The sequence below is a fragment of the Prosopis cineraria genome, unplaced genomic scaffold (assembly GCF_029017545.1).
Source record: "Prosopis cineraria cultivar Desert tree isolate PC_DT_omini unplaced genomic scaffold, ASM2901754v1 PC37, whole genome shotgun sequence".
Classification (NCBI taxonomy): domain Eukaryota; kingdom Viridiplantae; phylum Streptophyta; class Magnoliopsida; order Fabales; family Fabaceae; genus Prosopis; species Prosopis cineraria.
In genome coordinates this window covers 20,459-30,810 of record NW_026555368.1, presented here as the reverse complement: position 1 = coordinate 30,810, position 10,352 = coordinate 20,459, and the positions used below count along the sequence as shown (strand labels likewise).

The following is a 10,352-nucleotide window of genomic DNA, read 5'->3' as shown; positions in this document are numbered from 1 at the left end:
CATGAAGACATCCGGATAAATTCACGTGGGCACACTAGAATAAACATCTGTTTCATCAAAATAGATAAGAAGCGCATGATGCTCCAAAATCAGCTCTTCAGTTAATTTGAATCACCTCATAATATAAGATATGTTGTGCTCCTTGAGAAATAATTTAAGGAAAAAAATAATCTTTAACATAAAAAATAAAAATATCATAGTTAGGGTTGGAGTCAGGAATAAGGGTTGGGCCTGAAAGTCCTGTTTAAATAAAGATTTAAGCTTTAAAAATTAAATTTTTTTAAAGTAAATGGGCTGCAGGGCCTGGCCCTAATAAACCATATAAAAAAAAAAGCTCAAGTTTGGACAGTTCTTCAAATCTTGTTATATTATTATTAATTTTTTTCTTTGTTAGAACGTACATTTGAAGTCAAGAAGGACTTGCTCGCTTGAAATCTTAATACTACATGTGTTATATTATTATTAGTTTTAATTTATTCTAAAATTAATTTATTGTCATTTAATAAATATCAGTGCACAATATAAAATTTTTAATATTTTTTATTTTTCTATAATTATTATGTTTGTGTATTTATAAAAAATAAACTTTTTTTAAACCAAAATTTAAATTTTTTTTACTAAACTTCTAAATATGTGTTGTTTAATTTCTAAAAAATTATAAGAATTTTTATTTTTCAAAAAATTTTAAAATAATTTAATTAATTTATAATGTTTAATTTAGTTTAATTTTTTTTTAAATAGGGCTTAGTGAATCCAACCTTGAACCTTTCTAATAAAGGCTGAACCTCAAAAACAAAAAATGAAAAATGAGAAAATAGGTTTAAAGGCTACTGTTAAGGGCCAAGCCCCCCTTTTCTCAGCTCTATTTAGAGTGTAGGAGATTGCACGAGCTCTCTCATAGCCTTCTTTCTCTTTGTACATTTTTTTTAAAAAAAAAACACTTAAGATTTAGGCGAGTCAAGGCTTAAAAACTTACCAAAACATAACTTGTCTTCAAACTCAAAGGGCACTAACAGATGTACTGAAAATATGCCTACTAACAAGATTTTCATATCGATAGTGAAATTTAAACTCACAATTTTGTAAACCATAGGCCAATCATTTTATCAACTGAACCAACCTTTGTTAACTTTTCATGGCCCTCATTTCATTCCAAAAAAAAAAAATGTTGCAAGTTGATATTCCATTTCAATAAAACCCAGAATAGTTGGTCCCCCTAAAAAAAAAACGAAACAATAAAAAACTCAGAATGAGAACATAGTGGACTGAGCCGTCTAAGCGAAACATGGAACAAATTACACAAAATCTGCAAAGCAATGCCAAACTTCAAATTTCAAAACACTTGTACAATACACAAAAGAATTATATAAACCCGCGTCAGTCAATATAATAGTTCGTGGTGTCAGCAATGAAAGGGAGAAAAAACAAAAATAAGTTAATATGAAAAACTTTCATGAAACTTGATATTAAAACAAAAATAAGCTATATTTGAAGTATAGATCTCATCATACAACTTGTTTGTCAACAACAGCGAGTGTGCCTACGACCTTACTGCCGCGTAACCCGACACTGAAACCCCTTTCTTTTTTCTCAGATATATGATTGATCCACTGACGAGCAACAACAAAATCACAATCCCCTGTCCAAAGTGTCCCACAGAATACACGTCAATACTTGTTCTCATCTCATCCATAGTTTAACAATCAAAAACGCAGAATACCAAATATAGTTCACATCTACATATCCATAACCTTCAAATTGAGATAAGTATTCTCATACCTTCCATTTGTACATAGAAAACTCCGTGGTTAAATTTTCTGATAGAATTTAAAGTGTTTAGCAGAAGAGGGAAAGTTTGAGTGCTTATTTTCGTAACTTAATGCAAATATAGAATGCTCAATTATAACAGTGATGCTTACAGAAGAATATACAGAAATTGATTAAATTAACCGATCAGAGAGTGCTCTCCGCAAAGATTTGCACTCATAGGCAATAATATCAGCATATGGCCATTGGTTGTCAATTGACATCAATTATCAATATAAGTGGTTAGAAGTTTGATGAGCACAGTAAGCTTCCTCAATTCATAAGGATAATAGGCAACATGAGAAATATCTTAAATACCATTACTTAATGGATTATATACGGGCTGACGAGTAAAGAAGTAAAGATAACGAGCTGCACAATCTCACGTTGTACATCCATAGATAGATATGAGCATGCCAAATTAAATTACTCTAAAGTTTCGACCAAATTGTAAACTAATTTTCTGCGAGATGGGCATTCCTCTTACACCTGTGAAGTGTGGAGGATAAAACTTGATGCCCAATACAGTAGCAAAGGTTCTTTGACAGTGAAATATGCAGGAAGCCTATTTAATAATAACTGATGAGTCCCTGTGGGCTAGTTCTAATGCTAGCAAAGTAAAAGCAATTCAAAGCAGAAGGTAGACTATAGATAGATGAACAAGCACTCAATCTGTTTTATGGTGTTATCACTTATGAGTTATCATCCCCCTTCAAGTAAGATGGATACCTCTTGAAGTGCGTTGCGAAGAAATAATTTGGACTTGTAGGAATTAGAAAGCGATGAGGGAAAAGATGAGAGAAGAACAGAAAGATAGGTAGAAGCAGAGAGGAATGAGAGATTAAGAAGAGGTCGAGAGAAATTTAGGAATAAAGGAAATTCTATTTAGTCACTGCTGAGATAAACTACAATTCAAATGCCTTAACATATATATAGGCTTCACCCGCTTACTTCACCCAACGGCTAATCACCGCACTGCTAAACCGTTATTCAAATCTAACTAACTAATATTAACATTTTATAAAACTATAACAAAGTGAGACTAACATTAAATATGAAGGTACAGCATGTGAAACGCTCTCATTCTTGGAGGATCCAATATCTTCGACATGCTAATAGCTCTTAATCGATTAGGGAACACTACCGGAGTTGACTAGATTGTTACAAAATCATAAATTGTGAACTGTGGTCATTGACCAAGACTGGTCCATAGAAGTTGGGAACGTAACCAAAAACAGAAATAAACTTCTCATTTGTGATTTACAAGTAGAAGTTGAGATCAACACTTTTTTTTTTTTCTCTCCATCAAACATATAACTCTGGAAACACTATTCTTAAAAATGGTTGATAACTTAGAGCAGTTTCAGCATCCCTACTCAAGACTATGTTATTACTTATAATAATACACAGAGTCACTGATGTCACATACATGGGTTTGCAGGTGCAAAAGTCTTGAAATTGAAAAGGAAAAAAAATCTCAGTAGCAGCTTGTCTGCTACTTGATGATATTAACTAGTTCAAGAACAAATAACACCCAATTCAATGTATAATCTGAGATTGCCAGGCATAGCTAACAATCAAAATGCCAATAAAAGTTATGTGTACAAATGTAAATTACCTCAAAACTAAGGACAGACAGCTTGTCTTCAGTAGTTGCAGGTATACAGCTTCTATAAGTGATGTAAGCCTGCAACCTGTTATCTGAAGTAGATGAACTATCAAGTAAACTTCTTTGTTCTTTAGAGGTACTGAACAACTCTCTGGAATCATTCAACACCTTATGTGATTCAGCAATGCCATTGGAGACTTCCAGAGTAGACCGTGCATTTTGAGAATCTGATTTCTCTGAACTTTTGACAGAATTTTCACTTTCTATACACTTTAATGGGATTCGGTAGCCAGTTTCACTGCAGCGATATTTCTCATCACCCTTTAACCCCAATGTGACACACAGATAAGAATAAAATAGAGATAAAACTAACAACTATGCAAGAGACACTTCATATGGATCACATATAGAAGAAAAGACAGAAACACAGACAGAAATACAAAGATGTTCAAATCTTTTAAAAGCTTCAAATGACTTCTTCAGGGTGAGGAAGACTAAAATGCAGGACTTCACACCTCATCTCATAAGCTTATCACATCTCACAGCCCTCGGAGTCAGACATTATATCAGAGTTATAGGTTCAAGGAAGGAAGTCAGAAAAATTTCTTGTGAGTACGTTTTGGCACAGCATGCATCAGTGCCTCTCGAAACGGTTCAAGACATCTTGCACAAAAGAAAAATGCTTGATACAGTTATTGAAATAAAATACAAGTATTTAATGGGTGCTCCCTAGCTGAACCCCCGATGTCTAGTATGGAAGACTTGATAGTTTAGCTAGTAAAGGAAATGACTTATACGCTATAAAATTCATTTTAAACATAGCAACAAAGTCTAAGAGATCAATTCGCAAGAGAAAGCAATTGCAAGGATAACTCAAAATTATACTATAAACTAGTAACAGAAAAAGGTACATGGTCAAAAGATCAAACCCCAATTTCAGAAGAACAGAAAAGCCACCTTCTCGGAGTAGAGGCAGGGGACGCAGGGTCCAGAAGGAGAGCATTCAAATGTGACGTTACTCCCCGGGGGCTTTTCCTTGAAACTCATCAGAACTCTGCGTCCCAACCCATTTTGAGATCCTTCGCTTCCCCAATCTCTGTCCAATCCAAACAGAACCGGAAAAAAAAAAAAACAAGAAGAAGAAGCTAAACTATCACAATTCACACAGATCACACAAATCAGAATGAAATTGACACAGAAAAATGGAGCTTACATTTGCTGCCCTAGAGCGTGTAGGAAGCTCAGCGAGAACACGGCGATGATTAGGGATAAGAAAATAGGACAAATCAAGTGGGAATTTGCAGAATTCATTGCCTTTGCTTGGTAGTTGGCTCCTTCTTGTGCGCTTCTCCTCGATCGAGCATGTATAGCTTCAATAACAGTTTACTGGGCTCAGCTAGAATATAGCGCACAGCCGCATAGGACTTTCCTTAGTCCTTAATCCCTTCAAACGCTGCGCAGATCGGATTTTTTGTTTCTTTGTTTGTTAGTTTTTTTATTTGTTTGTTTGTTTTTTTTTTTTTTTTTGAAGTTGGCAATTTGTTCTGGTTGGGTCTGCCTTTCAAGTTTAAACTAAACTAAAAAGTTAAAAAAAAAAAAAAAAAGCTCATGCAAAATTTAGCCAATAAATCTCCTTAATAATTAGGACTCTCACATTTTGTTTGAGTTTAAAAGAAGGGGAGAATGATAGATAAATCTCTCTAAAAGAAATTATCATTTAGTTCTACAAAATATGATAATGATAGTAAGATTTTAAGGAATTTTTTTAAAATTAAATTTTTATATGAAATTATTTTAGTACCTCTATGTAATTGAAAAAATTGTGATTTTATAAATTATTTTAGTTATTGATGGAACTAAACTTGTAAATACTTATATCAAACTTATAAACAATTTAAAATTAGTTGGATTTTGATAATAGAAATTTATAATTTTTTAAATCATTTTAATTATTGGTGAAATTAAACTTGTGTATTCTTATACTAAACTTGTGAATTATATAAAATTAGTTAAATTTTGTTGATTGAAAAAAATTGCTAATAGAAAATTATGATTTTCTAAATTATTTCAATCGCTAGTGGAATCAAACATGCGAATACTTATACTAAAATTATAAACTATAACAAATTAATTGCAAGGAATACTAAAGTGAATTCATACAAAAACTTAATATCAAAAAAGTCTCTTAAAATTTCACTGTTAATATTACATTTCTTAAAACCAAATTATCATTTTCTTATTTTAGAGAGACTTATATATCATTCTCTCAAAAATAAATTATTTTTTAAATAATTTAGATACATTATAAAAAGTATGTTATCATATATAGATAAAATTAGAGGTAGAAATGGTTAAGGCCAGGCCTATTTAAGAAAGTAGCTAAGCTCATGCTTACAACCACGTTGTTTAAAACTTGACTTAAAGGCCTGTCATACGTACTTATTTATACTTTTATGTAAAGAGATAATAAAATTTTTAATTTCTCAAGTTTATCTCAATTATTAATGGGGGAATTACATCCAACCCCTTCCTAAAAGAATTAATATAAGAATCAACAACAAGTTCTATTTGAAAAAAATAAGTCATATTTTCATTTTAACAACAACCTGTTTTGCATTGGTCCTTATTTGTGATTAATTCTCCTAAGAAGGGGTTGAATGTGATTTTTCCTTTATTAATTCAATCCATCAAACTTAATTTTTATCAATTTGATCTTTATTGTTTAAATAAAAGTTAACTCTGTTAAAATATGATGAAATGGATAATGAGTATTCAGGCCAAGTCCTGACTTGGCTGAAATATTGTCAAATGTATTCCAGTAGCCCGAATAAACTTCAAATATAAGTTTTTTTTTAAGTAATAAGCATGGCCCTTGCTTTTTCAGACTTATTCGGTCTGATCCAAATTACAAATTCTAAGGATGTATAATGATTATGGTGAGACATTTAAAGTAACTAAATTTTACCTCGTGCAATAAGTGAGATATCAAGATTTAAAAGAATAATATATCTTAGGAATTTTAAATTTCTTCAGTGATAAAAAAATTTTGATTTTTTAAAAAATGACAAGTGAGGTTAAAAAAGATTTTATTGATTTTTTTGAATCTTATTTCTATTAAAAAAATTTAACCCCACTTTCTCATGTTTAAATCATGCTTGTAAAAAAATTATATTTGAAATCAAATTTATCAAAATCTCCCTTCTCCTCGCCTCTATTTCCTTTCATCTCCCTCCAACAAAACATGGCTAAAAGTTAATTCAGGTTAAATGCTAAATAAAGATTATATTGATAATCCTACAATAAAAAATAGTGTTCTTAGATGCAAAATATAATTTTACCCTATGGTCCTTTTATATTAAAAGTTATTTTAAAAATAAATTATTTTTTATAATTTATTACTGTTATATATATTAAAAGTAAGGGAGTTCAAAATCGATTTAAATTAACATAAACTGGTCAAAACTAATTATAAACAAGTTTTGGTTTCGCTTTTTTTTTTAACAAAATTGATTAATTCGGTTCAATTCAAGCTTTTGTCACTAGAAACTTGGACCAAACTGAGTCAAACTTATATATATATATATATATTATGTATTTTTGTAATTTTTCTAAATTATGAAAGTATATAAAAAAAAATTTCAAACTTCATTCAAACTCAAACCACACTAAATCAATTAAAAAAACTACATAGGTCTCAAGTTTTGCTGAATTGATTGATTTGGTTTTTAAAAATATAAAAATTATTTTATTTTATAATTTATGATCTTGTTCTTATTAAAAATAAAAAATAATAAATTTTGAGATTAAAAGCAAGATCAAACCCATGATTTTTCATCTCACTTACAAAAAAACTTATATGCCATTAAATTACAAGTTCATTGACAATTTTTTTAATAGGATTGCAAATTTATATTTTTACAGCCTGTGTAAATTAAATTTGTAATCTTATTGTTGGTATCACACCCAGTATATTTACTATGTCCATGATCTAAATTTTTTATTTGTAGTCTTATGCATATTTTTTTATTGTCGATCTCACATGCAATTTGGGTTGTAGTATAATATTTTTTTTAATGTATTCATTCACTTACAATATTTAAATGAGGCAAAAACAAATTAATGGAGCCAATTTTTTTTTTAGAAAAATTATCAACAAAAGCACATACATATAGGATTGAAAATTAAAAAACAAAAACCAAAACAATATCATCACCAGACCATAACATGATGATTTTGTGACCCACCCACTACATCTGTCCTCATAGAACCACTGATATTTTAATAATAGGTTTAATCATGTGTGCATAATCACTATAGGAGAGAGTATGTCCTATCACTAACACATTAGAATCAAAATTGGTCCCAAGTGACCAAATATGCTTGAAGGACCAAGTTGAATCTTTTATTCATTTAATATCATCTAACCAAAATGCCCCTGTCCTAAATGAAGAAATTTGAAAAGGAAAACCACCATTTCTTCTTCCTTTCTTCGCACGATTCAAAGAAACATAAGAGTTTAGAATCCTGTGCAACAATTGGTAGTGAGGAACAAATTTGATGGAGCAACAATGGCTATCTGAAGTATGACTGAGTTGTGTGTGACAAGTTTTGAAAAAGATAACCCCATTGAAGAACCAAACAATTGAAGAACTAGAGAGATAAAGTGATGGTTGAGGAGCCATGAGGAACGGCATTGACGGAGGAGCAATTGGCAGTATGAGTGAGGACTTAGTTCTAACTGGGGTGCAAGAGTTCTGACTTGGATACAAGGCTTCTAGCTTAGATGCAAAGGGTCTGACCTAGGTGCAAGGGTTCTAGCTTTAGAGCAGGGCTTCTCACTTAAGATGCAAGGGGACTGGCTTGGATGCAAGGATTATGTCCTGTGTCATACCAATATTGATTTACATGTAATTAATGGTGGTTTACATGTAACTTCAAGGCACTAATAGGGATGTCCTCTTTGTGTAATTGATTTACATGTAATCTGTCAAATATTACTATAAATTATTCCTCAGTCATATTCACGAGTTTCTTCACCTATAGATTTACATGTAAATGTAGCTGTTTTCATATAATTTTAGGCCATTCACAAGGGCATGCTTTCTATGTGTTTAATTTACATATAATTTGCTAGAGATTATATGTAAATTATTTCTCAGGCATACTTGTAAATTTTTTCTTAGATCGATTTACATATAATCAATGGTTATTTACATGTAAATTTGAGGCACTAACAGATGCATCCTCTCTGTATAATTGATTTACATGTAATATGTTAGAGATTACATGTAAATTATTCTTTAGACATGCTCAAAAATTTTTTTCCATATTGATTTACATGTAATTAGTTATTGATTTCATGTAATTACAAAGGCACTGACAGTAAAGGCCCTCTTTATATTTGATTGACATGTAATCCACAAGATATTACATTTAATTATCACACTGATAAGTGAGGATTCAATAATTTTACATGAAGGACAATTGATTTTTTAATGGAAAACAAGTAATTGTCTGGGAGGATTATGAACAGCAAAAATATTGAAAAAACAAAAATAATAATCCATTAACTTAGATCTATCATTGTGCCAAGTACAAACCAAATGATAAACAAGGACCATAAGGCATGCTAAATCAAAAAAAATGTCATGAGAGGTAAGAACAACATCAAGACCTTGTTAAACTATATCCTATCCTATATAAAAAAAAACAAATCAAAGAACACTCACAATAAGTTCTCTTTTATTTAAATATTATATATATTATATAGAAAGCTATATTAACCCATAAATGATACAAATTCAACAATATAACATGGAGGACAATTGAATTGTCCTTGAAAAACAAGCAACTATGAAGAGGGAGAATGAACAACAAAAATTTCATTGAAACAACAATAATTCTATAAGGTTTAGCTTGTCTTTTTTGTCAAGTATAGTCAAAATGATAAATAAAGATCATGGGGCACCTTATATCAAAAAATATACTATCGGGGTAAGTACAACATCATGCCTATGTTAAACTACATCTCACTCTATATAAAAAAACAAATAAGGGGGATGGTTACTTTTTTACTTTACACTACAAAAAGGAAGGACAATAAAGATAAGGGCAAACAAGTCAACTAGCTATTTAAGCTGACTTTGCTTGGTCTCCTATTCGACAAAGATGATCCTTACATGAATATATTTTAAAATATAATCACATTTTCATTCAATCTTTTAAGGAAATCCCTTAATTAGCATGTCCTTGTAGCTCACTTGAGTTATGAGATGAATGTAAGAGCTTTTTCATTTGAACTTATTTTTTTTCTCCTCTTCAGACAAAACCTCATGTTTTGATGCGTCTAAAACATTAATGCCTAAAATGAAAATTAGTGGCAAAAACAAGTAGGTCATTCAAGCATTAATATACAACAGAAAAAATATCATTTTGGGCACATAGATGAAAAGATGGATGTAAATCTCATAAATAATAAGAGAATATTCATGACAACTTAAGATTTAGCAAGCTCATTTTGAGCATGTAACATGCTCAAAGTTTATAGATACCTCTTGTTTAACATAGCTAAAATACTAGTACATTAATTTAATCACAAGAGAAGAAAAATAGCAGTGTGAACAACATATGTAATGTTCGTTTTGACATTATTAGGACAATGCTCACACATCATTGTGATAACTAAAATTTAATAAAATCTCCTGAAGTTACCACAACTAAAGGGTTTAAAGATAATTAGTTTAAAATATTAAGATCCTAAGAAAATCCTTTTTAAAATATTATTTGAGCTCAAACCATGGTTAAAAATTAATTTAAAACAAATATGGAAGTATGGGAAACAAACAACGTCAAAATTAGGCTAAAACACCATTCTTTTGCAATTTCTGCTCCGTTCGCCACGGCGCAAGCCGTGCTCGCCATATCGGATGGCACAAAG

General features: G+C 30.7%; 1 protein-coding gene across 1 annotated transcript; it reads right to left on the bottom strand.

Annotated features, from left to right (window-relative positions):
- Positions 1-1,250: 1,250 nt before the first annotated feature.
- Positions 1,251-4,866, bottom strand: LOC129295039 (uncharacterized). The gene is made up of 4 exons (XM_054933518.1): positions 4,629-4,866; positions 4,373-4,511; positions 3,425-3,736; positions 1,251-1,639 (listed from the first exon to the last, which is right to left on the bottom strand). Exons 1-4 carry the CDS (start codon positions 4,724-4,726, stop codon positions 1,541-1,543), a joined length of 648 nt encoding a protein of 215 aa, XP_054789493.1. The 5' UTR covers positions 4,727-4,866; the 3' UTR covers positions 1,251-1,540.
- Between the last annotated feature and the right edge of the window lie 5,486 nt (positions 4,867-10,352).

Coding starts and splice junctions, on each gene's coding strand:
- LOC129295039 (XM_054933518.1), bottom strand. CDS start 4,726: ATGAATTCTGCAAATTCCCACTTGATTTGTCCTATTTTCTTATCCCTA. Junction 4,512..4,628: donor CACGCTCTAGGGCAGCAAAT/GTAAGCTCCATT, acceptor TGGATTGGACAG/AGATTGGGGAAGCGAAGGAT. Junction 3,737..4,372: donor CCTGCCTCTACTCCGAGAAG/GTGGCTTTTCTG, acceptor TTGGGGTTAAAG/GGTGATGAGAAATATCGCTG.